General features: G+C 37.0%; 1 protein-coding gene across 1 annotated transcript; it reads right to left on the bottom strand.

Annotated features, from left to right (window-relative positions):
* Positions 1 to 284: 284 nt before the first annotated feature.
* On the bottom strand, positions 285 to 6,906 carry LOC125831611 (SAC3 family protein C). Its single transcript, XM_049510780.1, has 9 exons — positions 6,573 to 6,906; positions 6,259 to 6,359; positions 3,754 to 3,975; positions 2,410 to 2,628; positions 2,198 to 2,283; positions 2,004 to 2,100; positions 1,541 to 1,633; positions 1,307 to 1,461; positions 285 to 527 (listed from the first exon to the last, which is right to left on the bottom strand). Exons 1-9 carry the CDS (start codon positions 6,835 to 6,837, stop codon positions 509 to 511), a joined length of 1,257 nt encoding a protein of 418 aa, XP_049366737.1. The 5' UTR covers positions 6,838 to 6,906; the 3' UTR covers positions 285 to 508.
* Between the last annotated feature and the right edge of the window lie 8,497 nt (positions 6,907 to 15,403).

Genomic DNA, 15,403 nt, shown 5'->3' with positions numbered 1-15,403 from the left:
AAACACTTCTGTCAGCATTGATAAATTAAAAAAATTACTATTGTCACTCTCTCCATAAGTGTTTTTAAACTATATGTGCAAAAAAAAAGAACATACGAAATTTTACTTTGCATAGTATTACTGAAATAATAAATAATTTGAGACTTCAATTAACATACATAAATTAAACTTGAAAACAGAATGGTAGAGACTTTTTTCTTCTTTTCCATCCATATAGTCATATAGATATGAAGTAGATATAATGCCTCGCGAAGAGAGGAAATGTGAGGGTGAAACATTTACAATTAGATTCCAGAAATATGCAAAATACAAATTGTTATTCTTTTCGGTTCGTATAATACAAACTTTAAAACACATCTAATTGGCATTGAGCAACATTAAAATTACTGTTAAGTAAATTTGATCTAGAGCTCCAGTGTTCTTATGAATCCAACCAGCTTAACAGCTTTATCGTCTCGGTAAATTGAATGCTTTCGGACAAATTTTCATCCCTGAACCATCAAAGCTCTTACAGTTCAACAGAAAACCTGAAACACTAAGGTTGATTAGCTTGGGGAATCTGCACAATGATAGGGTTCTCTGAACTGTATATTCAGCTACCATTAAGTTCGGGGTAATACAACCATGAAAAACAAAATCTCAAGTACTTCAAAAAATTATGCCAAAAAGATCAATCATTCAACCCTGCCATCAGATAGTAAAAGTGCAACTAAATAGTTACTCCCTTCATCCCAATTTTATGTGATGGCTTTTGACGGGGGATGGAGTATAAGTATGAGAAGAAGACTACTGAAATTTGTAGTCTAAAATAAGCAATAATAATTTATCTGGTTATAAATCATCTCATTAAAGGTAAAATGAGAATTTTAAAGTTAAATTGTCAGTGAATGTAGAAAGACGTCTTCTTTTTAGGAACGACTAAAAAAGAAAAGCCGTCTAATGCAAATGCTTACATCGAGAGGGTTATTTCATGGCTTGCCATCTGAAGACCCATATGTTCATCTAAGTAAAGAGGTGTCACACAAACTGGGACAAAGTGAATAGTATCTTTAAGTCCTTTTAAGTCAGTAGCAGAAGAAAGTTAATTATATATCCATCTACATACATACACGAGAATTCTTTTAGCAACATGAATACATGATGGTGGACTTTAGTGATGAATTTCTCCATATCTACAGATCCTTCACGCAAGTACAAGGTATTATTTGGATTTCCACATATTCTACTTTGGCGTGGTAACTGAGAGCTCATTAACGAGTTGAATTGTTTATGTAGGGGGATGAATGAAGAAATTTGTAGGACTCACCTCTCAAACCGTTCTGATTCCAGAGGATAATACTTGTGCAGCCCTCCCTTTGGATGGATAAGAGTTGTTTGCTTGGTAGGCAAGCAGCTATTTCCTTCTTCGTCGACGGAGGTTTGAAGGCCACTGTCATTGCAGAAAGATGCTACATCCCATTCCTGAATAACCATACATTAGAGCAGCCAAACCAGATTGAGAAGAGCTGAACTTTTTCAGCTAGTCAAAATAGAATTTTACCTTCATCATTAGGAGTTTGGAAAGAGTCGCCAAGGGAAAAGGCTGAGGCTTGTATCCTCCATAATTCACACAGGAAATAGCTAGTGCTCGAACCTTAGAAATGAAAATGGAACAAATTAAGGGGAATCAATTTATCCAAAAAATAAAAAAGAAGGATAATAAAAGTTACAAAGGAATCCTATTTACAAAGTGGTGATATTTGTGAAAGCACTAATAATGGAGCATTTGGTTTCGCATTAGCTAGGGATGTTTCACACTATAAGTTAAAGTCTGCCATTACAGACCAGCCTCAGTTTCCAGTTTTCTTCCAAGTAAGAAGCAGACTCATATGGTAGGAGAAGGATCAAACCCAAATTATATTCCAACAGTGACGGAAAGTGGGAGTGGGGAATAGGTATTTATCAGGCAAATGAGAGAGAGCATATGCCATAGGAGCTTTTTTTGCTATTATACAAGAACTCACCTCATTGATAGATGGTTCAATAATGCAATACTGCAAGTAGGATGCCTCGGACTCTGTTGTATGAATAAATTTCTTGTAGAAGCCCAATTTAAAGTATCTGCCACAAAATAAGAAGTAAAAGTTGACCTTCCCATGTACAATAATAAATGTATTCTACTATCAACGGTAATTGATACTAAATGCCATTGATCTACCTCAAGATCTTCCGAGCAAAATTCATTTCTGTCGACTTCATGATGTGAGAAGGAACACAGCGAAACCATAAAGATAGTGTCTCCCCCTGCAAATCAAGTAGTACAATGTTTAGTGAAACTGAACAAACAAAATGGTCTCTGAGTAAGCACCTGATATTCAACTGCAACTCACAATCTTTGATAAATACAACGATAGTATAAAAAAACGTAACTGTTCCTTGGGTTTTGGAATCAAGGTGGAGAAGCACATAAAAGGAAAAAAATTCAGCTTCATTTTTGAAGATGGACGCTGTAGTTCGATTTGCTTCATAAAGATTAAATAAAGTCGCCAATGCTTTTGTTAGCTGCTCCATGTTGAGGTATGACAGCGAAGAAATATTTGAACCGCTACATCTTCTAAGTTTATGCTGGGAAATTATATGGAATTTAACCTGTGGAGAAAAATATATTAAAGCTACATAATTCTGAACTTTCTGCAGTTATACTAACAGAAGGATCACTTGAACATTTTAAGCCTAGAATCCATTAAATTAAATAATTTGCTTGGTTTCCTAAATAAGAAGCCTCCTCATCATTACAACCAGCCAAACAAAAGATCAACAAAGAAGGGGGTACTACGAATAAAGAGGAGGGAAATTTGCAATAAAATAGAAAATATATCAAACCACCAGCCTAGACAATAGCTCCCATAACAATGTTATCCATCTGCTGTAAAAGGTATGAAGTTACATCCATCTCAAAAGAATTCTACCAAAACTCCTAATGCCTACGTGGATCGGTAACCCTTGATGCAAGTATCTCAGCTACTGCAGTTGCAATGGCATGTTTTTAAGACTACAAGAGTCAGTATATTTTTGGTGTGTTATATATACTTTTAGCTCAAGACACAAGAATCAAAAGTCTTAAACTAAGACCCATAAAATAAAATTGAGGGAGTATATCTAGATCAAGAAAAGTTTGTTATATGGTAAAATGTTTCTAAATTTACCACATGTCTACTACATTCATTGTATTAAATAACTGAACATGCAGAGTATTTAATGTGGTATTTTAAAATACTCTCTACACTGCAGAAGAACAAATACTTACCCTATAAATAGCGAACAATCGCCTACCTTATTGTATTAGATGAGGATTCCGATTTCCCCCCCTCCCCCAGCCTTTTTTTTTTGTTTGAGGAAAGGTAAAGAAAAAAGCACCCTGAAGGTGCATAATTACAAAAGCTATTTACAACAGAATTCTTGCTCCCTAAAATAGACAGGGAACTGATGAAGTCAGTATGCAAGAAACTAGCAGTAGGATAACATGGACAAGCGGTTAAGGTAGCGTAATGGCTAAATTTGTATCGATAAACAGTTTACGAATTGTATACAGTAGCGGATACACCATCCACATCTAACAGCATATCCACTTCTTATTATCAATTCAATTCATCTTTTGAATTCATTTTACAAAAGATGCAACAATATCATGATTCATACATCTACATATATGTATATCATTCCAGCTCTAATTCAAGTTCTTTTGAATAAGATAACCTGAATAAATAAGCATACCATTCTCTCATACATAGAGACCACTCGACTGCAAGAGATATTTTGCATACTCAGATCTTGTCTAATGGACCTCATCCTATCAAAGATAAAGTCATGAACCACCTCAAAGGGATGCTCAGTAGAGTCCAGCAAGTTACACAGATAGTTCAAAGTATCTTCCAACACCGAGAGAGGCCTCACATCAGAATCTTGCAAAGTCTTTACGGATATAGTTCTGCAGAACTAACAAAGAGAAATTCAATAAACCATTCATTTAACAAAGACTGAAGTTGTGAATAAAATTTAGGAAAGATCAAAAGCAATGTAGACAGAATCTAAGATCACTTTCGCCACAAGCCCACAACTAACACTGGATTTATAAGTACAGATTGTAGAAGAGAAGACTGACTAAAAACTATATTGCTCATACATGCTGCAAGTAAAAAAACGTATTAATTATGTATCAAGTCAAGTTTGAACCTTAGTCCCACACACAAACGGGGTGAATTAGCCTGGACAAAAGTCACTTGCACATGGACTTCATTATGTTTAGAGCTCCAGCAATTTTTGGCTGGGATGGGATTGAATCTTGATTTCTTTTTTGTTTGAAAGAAATGATGTTACTTACTAACTGGTACATTATAATGGAAATAGGAAAACTTTTAAGATATGATAATGCTATTCTTTTTTGACCATTGAAATAAAATTCCATTGTCTTCAAACGAAGTAAAAGAAATACTGTTTGGAATCTTTAGTACTGCTCTGGGGTATATTTCAACATGATAAAAATGAGAATGTTTAGCGATCTATATTTGGTTACCCCTTCAGAGCTCAGCATTTTATCAATGTTGCAAGTCCAGTTTGTTTCGAAACTTATTGCACAAAATTACTTTTGTCCAAGTGACTTTGTTAGGTTTTTTATCCTCTCTAACATTATTGAGTAGCATATCTATTTAATGCTTTTAGCTACGGACTGTAATGTTAATAATTCTTACATGTGAAAGCTGAAGCAGGAGGCCTACTACCTCCAAAATTAACAAGGAAGGCCCCAGTGTTATCAAAGGCGAAAAGCGCAAAAAAGCTCCAAGGTCTGTGGGGGCTTTAAGCGCAAATAAAAAGTGGGCTTTAATGAAAAAAGTCGCAAAGGGAGAAAAAAATACAAATATATATGTTTAATCCAAGACTAATAATTATAAACATGAATGACACATTTATGACCAAAGAAATTGAAATTTTTTATGATAAAGTGAAATATCAATTGTTTAGTGTCACTTCTTCATAAGAGGCTCATTGGCAAGGAAAAGTTTGCCTTAGAACCTTGATGACGACACTGGTGCGCACATAAAGCGAGGCGAAGCGCTCAACATGTTTTGAGCCTCGCTTCAGGGCTTAAGCGCGCTTAAAGCACGCCTTTGATAACACTCAAGGGCCTTCTAACTCCCAGGGAAAAAGCATTTTCTGTTATCCACGATGAAAATTGAGCCTTGGCTTGGATAGTATTAACCATTTGGCACTAATATCTAAAATTTGGCAGTACGTAGTCAATGCATGGTAGGGAAAATTGTTTGGTATCAGATAAGTCACCAACTTTTTTCTACTTCCTTATATTAAATTGCTTTACATTTGTCGTATTTTCCAGTTGTTTCTTCATCTCTTTTACAGAACCTCAAAACTGGAGAGTCACTTAGTGTCTTAGTCTACCGTCTAACAAAGTTTTAGCCAGGGTCTATTATTGTATTCATACATTGTAGCATTGTAAAACTGTTATATGACAGTCCAAAACTAAATATTAACTTTTATGTCCCAAATGGCAACACAAGCACAACCTATCACCTGTATTATCAGTGAAGATTAAAACATTTTCCGTATGATCCATTACTATACATAGATGATCACAAGATGGCCATATTAAATGCTTGATGAGCTATTACAATTTAGACTGTTTCCACCTATTGGACAAGCTGGTTACGAACTAGAAATGTTTTGTGAAGTGAAACATAGAGCAAGTTCAGATTAGCTGATCAAACAAATTAATAGAGTATCAACTATCAACTGCACCTCAATACGAATCCAGTTGGGGTTAGCTACGTGAACTGTGTACCCGCTGGCTATTTTAGTATTCAGAAGATTCATAATTCTTTCTCTGGTCATCAACCTACAAACCTTCTTCTTTTAACTGGACTTGAGACTAGTTATCCTTGGAATTCAGTTGATCAAACAAACAGGGTAAAGAAATAACAAATCAAAATTATTCCTCCTACGTGCTAGCATACCCAAAATGTTACTTATTCATTTCAATTTATTTGTCTTACTTTCTCTTTCAATTCGTTTTAAAAAGAATGTCTCTTTACTTTATTGGCAACTCTTTAATTTCAACACTTCATGTTCAAGTCCACGAGATGACATTTTGATACATTTTTACATATCTTTAATCAAAGACCAGAAGATTCGAAGTGTTATTTATTTATTTTCTTAAATTTTGTGTCAAGTCAAAAATAGACAAGCAAATTGAACGGGAGGGAGTACCTTTTTAACAGCAAGGCTTGGTGATGATTGGCGAGGATTTCCATGTAGCCTCTCAAACACAGCTAAGTCTCGCAGCCTCTCTCGCTTTTCCCTCTCCTCAACTGCATTTTTAAAAAAGAAAAAACACTAAACTTATTTAACATTGCAGGTTCATACGGTCCAGGATTTAAAGGCAGTAGAAGCACCTCCTTCTAGAGTTTACTTCAAATTGATAGTTTATGCATTTATTGGTTTAATTCCGTTTTAGCGCACATAAAAAAAAGCAGTATATTTGAAGAAACCCATAAAGGAAAAAAAGTGGAGAATTGGTGTACCAGGACACATGAAAGGGCAAGTTCCAACTAAATTCTGAATGTCATCAATATCTTCATCAATGGATTTACCCCAACTGCTTGAGCTCGTCTTCTTGTCGGAAGCGTTGTTCTGAATTTGGGTACTATTAGGCGTAGAAGAATTGACATTTTTGGTGGGGTGGGACTGAGAGTTGCGGGAAGGTTGAGAAGGATGGAAGGATCTGGAAGAAGAAGAAGAGGAAAAATAGGGTCTTGGCCTGTACGGAGGTTGACTCCTTCCGGCCATGGCTCGGCGTCTACTTCACTAGCTGATCGGAAAAAGAAGAACGAGCGACACCGTCCTTCTATAAAATTGCTTCAGTACCCTCTCAACTTAGCGCCGTTTGGCCATCCGATATGGAATGAAATTATGATATGATATCATGATATTAAATTATGAGATAAATTTTAGTTTTGTTTGGGAATGTAATGTAGAATTTTTGTATTGTATATTTTTTTATAAACATAAGAAACTCAGAAATCGTAAAACTATTAAAATAGTCTCAATTGTTTATTCAATCTTATCAAATAAATAAAAGTTTATAAAATCGCATAATAAATTATTACAAAGCTATTTGATCTCTACTTAATTAATTGTTTCTTCTAACTATAATTGATCAAATTTTAATTCAATAAAAAGAATTGAATATAAATTGTAGTGTACTAGTATTTAATATAATCCTCTCACATAGTACGGACAATCTTCTCACATTAAACTTGCATTTCTCTATCATATGATCGAGAAAATGAATCAACATTGTTACTTTGAGCCATTTGTTGGTCAGTATCATTCACAACTATATTTTCATGTTCATAGACCATATATATTTCATCACCCCTTTGATATTATTGCAATGTAACACCGTACAAGTTATAACAATTTTTACTTGTGTGTCAATATCATATGGTTCATGCATTGTTTCACTTGTGTGCAATTGCACATTTTCAGTGCATTTATTTCGTGTTAAAATCAAACATATTGGAAGTAAACATACATCACCAATTTTGTCATTTTTCATATTAAATTGCTTTTAACATTTTCATATGTAACCGAAAGAGAAGGTTTTTTTTATTATGAAAAATAAAAAAAAAAAGTATTCCCTCCGTTTGTATTTATATTCACAAAACCAATTCTTACTTTATCATTTATATTCACCAAATTGAATGCAATAATAAATTTTATGTTGGTGAGAATAATAAATTTTAAAAAGTAATGATGTGATTATTAATTTTAGGAGAAAAGGTTTGAAATATATCCGAACTTTAACCGATATTGTTGTAACAATACCGAATTTTGGAAAGGACCTTTTACCCCCCTGCACTATTTAATAGTATTTAAAGGTATATATGTGCCCACATAGACATCATAAATATTGCATCATTATAAATAGTAATGTGTCCACGTAGGCACATATATACCTTTAAAATACACTATTAAATAGTGCAGGGGTAAAAGGTCCTTGTAACACCTCAGAAAATGGTAGGTTAAACTAGAGCCTAAACGTGAGGGTTAACATCAAGGGTTAAGGGCAAGGGCTAAGGGTTTTGGGTGAAGGCCATGGCTAGGGGTGCAAGGCTATCTAACACTAAGCTTAGCCACTGCCTACCATGACCACGAGGGTCTTCACGACCCGTGGTGGCCATCACGAGTCGTGGTGCCACCCGTGGTTGGCAAGGCAGTGTGCCCTAAAATGGTGCCAAGCTAAGGCTTCCCTTCACGAGCCACTTCACAACTCGTGGTCATGACCACGGGCCATGGGAAGGCTCGTGGGGTTGCCTTAGCCTCATAAGGGATGGATGATATTGAAAGAGCTACCGGTCAAGGGACCACGGGGGCCACCACTGGCCGTGGTGCCCTTGACAAGGCGTGAAGGTCCCTTAGGTGCATGGGAGGCAAGGCTTCAAAGCCTTGACACTACCTCAGGACCACAACCTTCACCATGACTCGTGGGAGGTCTCGTGGTCATGCCTTAGCCTCATGGGAGGCATGGCAAGTTGGGGAGGCTACTGGTTAAGGGACCACAGGCACTACCACGAGCCGTGGTCCCCTAGACGCGTCGTATAGATGGTCGTGGTCCCTGGACTGGGCTGCCTAAGTTGAGGGTCTGTTAGTAATTTCCAAATCAATTAGTTAATTAATATGGTCGTTTTTAATTGTTTTATTTCACATATATAAATGGTTTTAAGTCTTTAAACACCTATTTTACTTCATTATTCTCAAACACCCAAAAGAGTTAATCCCTCTCAATATTTCTCTCTCTAGAAACCTTCATTGAAGAAGAAGAAGGAGTGAAGGCTAGGGCTTGAAGAACGCTTGAAGAACCAAGGTGTTTCTTCTCCAATTTCGAGGGAAACTCCATGAAGGTATGGTAGTCTTCATCCTATATTAAGTTTCATTCAAGGAACCCCTTCAAAAGATGATTTCATGTTTCCAAAATCCCCAAAAAACTTAGGATTTTCAATCCAAGCATGGATTCAATTTCAAAACGTTTTCAAAGGTTTATACATGATGATTTATGATGGAATTGATGAATTAATGGTGAATTATGATGAATTCCCCTATGAACCCATATTCCCCCCAAAATACTAAATTTGAAGTTTATGATTTGGGTTGATTGATTGTGGGATCATGTTGAATTGTTTATGACTATGTTGAATTAGTTATTGAATCATGATATTTCCCTTATATAATGTAGTATTCTAGATGTTTGGGTTTAGATTGATTTATAGCCTTGAAGGGCAAAGTATGGTGGATATATGTATGATTATGATGTAAAGTATATGCATGTGGTTACAAAAGTATTATGATCATGTTTATAATGCAATTGTGTTAGTATTGAAAGCTTATTCTCAATTAACACTCATGAATGATTATGATAAAATGTGAAGGGTTTCTTCAATGTAATATTGTATCTTGAATTGGTAGGCTTAGGCTTCATCTTCTTGAATAAATGAAAGTAATATTGATTGTTGTATCTTGAATTGGTAGGCTTAGGCATCCTCTTCTTGTGTTATGAATGTATCTTGACATAATGAACATGAATCGGTAGACCTAATGTTGGTAGCCTTTTCATAAATGAATGATGGAGTATTCTAGGCTATGTCTTGAATCGGTAGACCTAATGGTTGTATTCCTTCGTGATGAGTCTAGAAACTAATGTGATGACAAACCTTGAATCTGTAGACCTAATGGTGGTAGCCTTTTTATGTGTGAAATGATGAACCTTGAATCGGTAGACCTAATGGTGGTGGCCCTTTCTTGAGGATTCAAAGAGTTATCCATGTAATGTACCTTGATTCGGTAGACTTAATGGTGGTGGCCCTTTCATGTGTAATGTATCTTGGGTCGGTAGACCTAATGTTGGTGGCCCTCTCAAGTACAATAATGTTAATGAATATGAACTACTCTATGGGAATGGAGGCTAAGTACCGAGTGGATATGGTAAGATGGAAGCTCTCCCAACGTTAGGCCGGGTTTCAATGAACATCTTTCTTAACCCATAACTATATTCCCACATAGGATATTAGCTAGTGGATCCACCTAAGCTAAAATGTACCTAGTTTTACCTTAGGCAAGTAGGACACCTTTTTTCAGTGTGGGGTTATATGACATCGGATTCCATGGTTTGCTCTCATGGTCTATGTCGGTTAATGATTATTCTCATCATGTGAGATGTGCATTATGGTTACTCAAGAGGTTCTATGAAGTGTGGGTGGTAGTATTGGATTCCATTTATGCATTGCATAAGTAGGCTTTGAGGGGGCTATAATGAGTTCTCTAATGTCTTAATGACTAATGAATGAATGTGCTCTTAATGAAGCTATTGGAGAATGTTGACTTAAATGCTTAATGTAATTATGCATGTTTTACTTGGATGGTATTATGAGTTACTTTCCTTGTCATGATTCATGAAATGTTTATGTTCCTTATGTATGAGTATTGTCTAAAGATGAAAAGGAAGAATGGTAAGTTCATTTTAGTGGCCTTAAAGTGGTACTTAGTGTGGATAGTGGTATGAGTCGCTATTCATACATTGTACAAAGTCTAGCTTGAGGGTTACTTAAGGTGAATGTTCTAATGTGATGAAATGACTTGTATATTGACTATGTTGTATCTTATGCCTCTTATACTTATATTCATGATATTTTCTCAAAATTGGCATATGCATGGTTTTCAACCAAAATGTCTGTTTTAAGCATGGTTTTTGCATGACTATCATACTTAGTACATTAAATGTGCTAATCTATATTTCTTCTATTTTTCTACAAAGTGTAGGTTTCGGCAAGTGAGTTGAATTCTTCTAGTTGAAGCTTGGATTGAGTTCTTCCAAGGCTTGTGGTATGTCCTCATGGAACTGAGGACAAGTACTTTTGATGTTTCATGTCTTTCATTGTAATAGACTCTTTTTAGACTTCTATTGTAAAGGGTCGTGACCTTACTTTTGATTCGAAGATTGTTGTTAGATGGCCATATGAGACTAGTAGACTTCCGTTGTTTTAAACTATGTTTTCGATTGTATGGATTAAAAGAGTTTTAAATTCCACACTATTTCATATGTCTTATGTTATGAATGTTATGAGGCTCTTCGGAGTCTTATATATGTCATTTCACGTCCGGGGCGTAGGCTCGGATCGTGACAAACATGGTATCAGAGCACAAAATTTTAGGATGGATTTTAAGATTGATGTCTCACAAGACACGTTGAGTAGAGTCTTGTTCATGGGTGTGAATCGCGACACATTTATGAATGAGAGGCTATAAGACGTTAGGAAACTTCACTTCTTTCATTACTCTTTAAGTCGTGCCTTAGAGTTTTAACTCTATGAATGTTCTTTTCCTAACCCTCATCTTGTGTTTATAGGATATGAATACAAAAAGGGTGACTGCAAGGATGGAAGAGAAGAATGTGAATGAGAGAGTTTCTCCCCAAGGTCCTCATGGTAACCAAGTTCCTCAAGGCAACTAGGTTCCTATTGATCCTCCGGCTATGACAAATAAGGAAATTAGGTCGGCTCTTTTGATGATGGCTCAAGCCGTAACTACTCAAGCTCAAGCTATGACGGCCCAAGATAATAGGGGTGTTGAAACTCATATGAACCCTATTGTGAGCACTATGGCTTTTAGGTTGAGGGACTTTGTGTGGATGAACCCTCCGATGTTTCTAGGTTCCAAGGTGGGAGAGGATCCCCAAGATTTTTTGGATGAGGTGTACAAGGTAGTTAATGCTATGGGGGGTGACTTCTATAGAAAAAGCGGAACTTGCCACTTATCAATTGAAGGACGTTGCCCAAGTTTGGTTCACTCAATGGAAGAGTAATAGGCCGGTAGTAGCGGGGCCTATAGATTGGAAAGTGTTCAAGGATGCATTCCTTGGTAGGTTCTTTCCCCGTGAGAAGAGGGAAGCTAAGGTGGAGGAGTTAATCAATCTTAGGCAAAGTGACATAAATGTTCAAGAGTATTCTTTCAAATTTACCCAATTGTCTAAGTATGCTCCATCTTTGGTGTCTAACCCAATGGATGAGATGAGTAGGTATGTAACGGGAGTTTCCGACCTAGTTGAGGAAGAGTGTCGTACGACAATGCTTCATGAAGACATGAACATCTCTAGACTTATGGTATATGCTCAATCTATTGAGGAGTCCAAACTTAAAAGGAAGAATAGAGAGATGAAGAGAGTTAGATCCGATGAGCAAGGTCAACCAAGGTTTAAAAAGAGAGCTCCAAACCAAGATTCTTCAAGCACTCCTAGGGTTAGCCAAGAGAGAGGTGGTAGACTTCCATTTTCTAAACCTACTTGCACCAATTGTGGAAAGAAGCATTATGGGAAGTGCCTGGTGCTATGGTTGTAGGAAGATTGATCATCAAGTAAAAGATTTCCCTACTCTTACGGCCAAGGGAAGAGAGGCCAATCAAGCTTCTCTTAATGGGCCGGATCCTATTGCTCCCAAGAGTAATCGTTTTTATGCACTTCGAGCTAGATAGGACAAAGGAGCTCCTCTGGATGAAGGCACCAGTATGTTGATAGTTCCTTATAGTTGTGATTGTCTTGTTGAGGTTCCTATGTTATTTTTATGTTAGCCTTAGTATGAGTTTACTGCCAAAGGGGAGATGGTATGTTTGGATAGTAAAGTTGTTGAGTGTTTCGATATCATTATCACTTTCTTCTATTCCTATTCAAACTTGAGACCAAGAGTTCCTTATGACTTGTTTCATGTTTTGGAGTCATGAGTGATTTATGTGTTTCCATGATCTCCTTATGTTATATATGTTCTTGATAAATCTATGTTTAATGAGAAATTGAGTTTTCATGATTGTTGCGTCCAAATCGAACACGCAAGTGCACTGGTCGTTCAAGTATTAAAGTGGATCTTTTTAAGAGTCGGGTATTATACCCACAGGGACTTACGCTTAGAATCACACAATTTCTCTAACTTTCAGCTAATCACAAGTGTTATCAAGATTTCAAAAGTGATTTAGTTTCTAATTCTAGAGTTGTAACAAAATGCAATAACATCGATTAAATTTCAAGGGTTTAAAAACAATGATTGGGTAAAGTCCAGGGCATCAACTTCTATCAGGATTCATGCAATCAATATCATTTATATAGGTAATTATCAACTATCGAATCAATGAATCACAGGGTTGAATGTATGATCATGGTCTCCCGACCTCTAATCGCCTACGATAAATAACACCCTAACTACATCGTTAGGCAATGATAGGATGGATTAAGTACCGAGCATTACGATTTCTTCATGTATGGTAACCCAAGCATGGTTTCTAGGTATATCCATATCCTAGATACAAATTAACCCTAGTTATTTAGAATTAATCATGCTCCCTATGTCCCACGTTCTATCCTCTTATTCCTCTCCCAAGTTCAATTTGGACAATATATTTATTTCAATGGTGATCAGTCACGAAATACGGAAAGCAAGAACATAAGAAAGATTCATATGTAATTGACATTAACCCAATAACAAAATCAATATATTACAATCATATTGTAGCCACAGCCCTAGAACTAGGGTATTTAGCTACTCATAATCCAAGAATGGATCAAAAATGTTCAAATAACATACAAAGATCGAAAGGAAAAGAGTTTAGGGAAGAACCCTAAAACTGGTAAAAACTTTCTCCCAAGTCGTCAATCTTCAAAACCCAGAAAAAGAATTTTTAATAAAATAAAATAATGACCTATTTATACTAAATGTCGAAACAGCCAAAACTGGGCACCAGGAGCGCGATACGGAGGTCCTCTCTAATTTTACTCTGCGATTGTTTTCTCTTCTCCACGACGCGGGCACTCCACGGAGTGTTCTGCCTCAAAATTGACTTTTGCAAATTAATATTCACTTCCTCTCTGCGACGCGGAGACACAATTTTGACTCGATTTGTGAAAAAGTACACTCCCCCGCGACGCGCTTGCCACACGAAGGACTCTGCCTCAAATCAACTTTTCACGAACCAAATTAACATTCCTCTCCGCGACGTGGAGAGGATACGTAGATGCCTCGAATGATATTTCTTCACTCTTCCTCCTTGCTTCATTTTGACTTTGCTCTCTTGTGTTCCCTATTGCCCATTTTTGTGCTCGTTTCTCCAATTAAGCTCACCTACCCAACTAATCATGTTGGTTAGTTCATATATGACCAAAAGACTCATAAGACTATAAACATACACATTTTGAATTCAAACTTAGCTTAAATATGGGCATTATTAGATTTCTAGGCATATAAATATGCCTAAGATCAATGATTTTTATTCCTCATGTTGATGTGCATCTATAATGAGTTTCCTAAATGATTCATGAGTTGAATTGTTGAACATGCTTAAATGTGTGTTTGAGAAGAATTGCATAATTTGCTTTATGATGTTGTAATGAACATGATGTGAGTTGGAGAAGGAAATTCCTTCAATGAAATGAGAAATGTTGATGTTTTCGTGCATAATGAGTTGGTAGAAGTAGTTCTTATTTCCTTATGTTGTATTGAGCTTATTGATGTGGAGTTGATTTTTCCTCCTATGATTTGTGCATTTTATTGAGGTGTCTGCATGATGGCTGCTAGTCTTGAGTCTATATTTTCGTAAGGTGTCTAATGTGTCATTCAAGGACGACTGTTCCCAAGAGGGAGATAATGTAACACCTTGGAAAATGGTAGGTTGAACTAGACCTAAACGTGAGGGTTAACGTCAAGGGCTAAGTGTTTTGGGTGAAGGCCATGGCTAGGAGGCCGAGGCTGCCTAAAACTAAGCCTAGTCACTGCCTACCATGACCACGAGGGTTTCACGACCTATTGTGGCCACCACGAGTCATGGTGCCACCCGTGGTTAGCAAGGCAGGGTGCCCTAAAATGGTGCCAAGCCAAGGCTTACCTTCACGAGCCACTTCACGGCTCGTGGTTATGACCACGGGCCATGGGAAGGCTCGTGGGGTTGCCTTAGCCTCATGGAGGATGGGTAATATTGAATAAGTTACTGGTCAAGGGACTACGGGTGCCACCACAGGCTGTGGTGCCCTTGACGAGGCGTGAAGGGTGGTCGTAAAGGTCCCTTAGGCATAATGGGAGGCAAGGCTTCAAAGCCTTGACACTGCCTCAACACCACGACCTTCACCACGGATCGTGGGAGGTCTCATGGTCATACCTTAGCCTCATGGGAGGCATGGCAAGTTGGGAAGGCTACTGGTTAAGGGATCACGGGCACCACCACGAATCGTGGTCCTCTAGACGAGTCGTATAAATGGCTATGGTCCCTAGACAGGGCTGCTTAAGTTGACGGTCTTTTAGTAATTTCCAAATCAATTAGTTAA

This window comes from Solanum verrucosum, unplaced genomic scaffold (genome assembly GCF_900185275.1).
Source record: "Solanum verrucosum unplaced genomic scaffold, falcon-dt-bn FXZP01000049.1, whole genome shotgun sequence".
In the NCBI taxonomy this organism is placed as follows: domain Eukaryota; kingdom Viridiplantae; phylum Streptophyta; class Magnoliopsida; order Solanales; family Solanaceae; genus Solanum; species Solanum verrucosum.
This window is presented reverse-complemented; position numbering and strand designations above follow the sequence as displayed.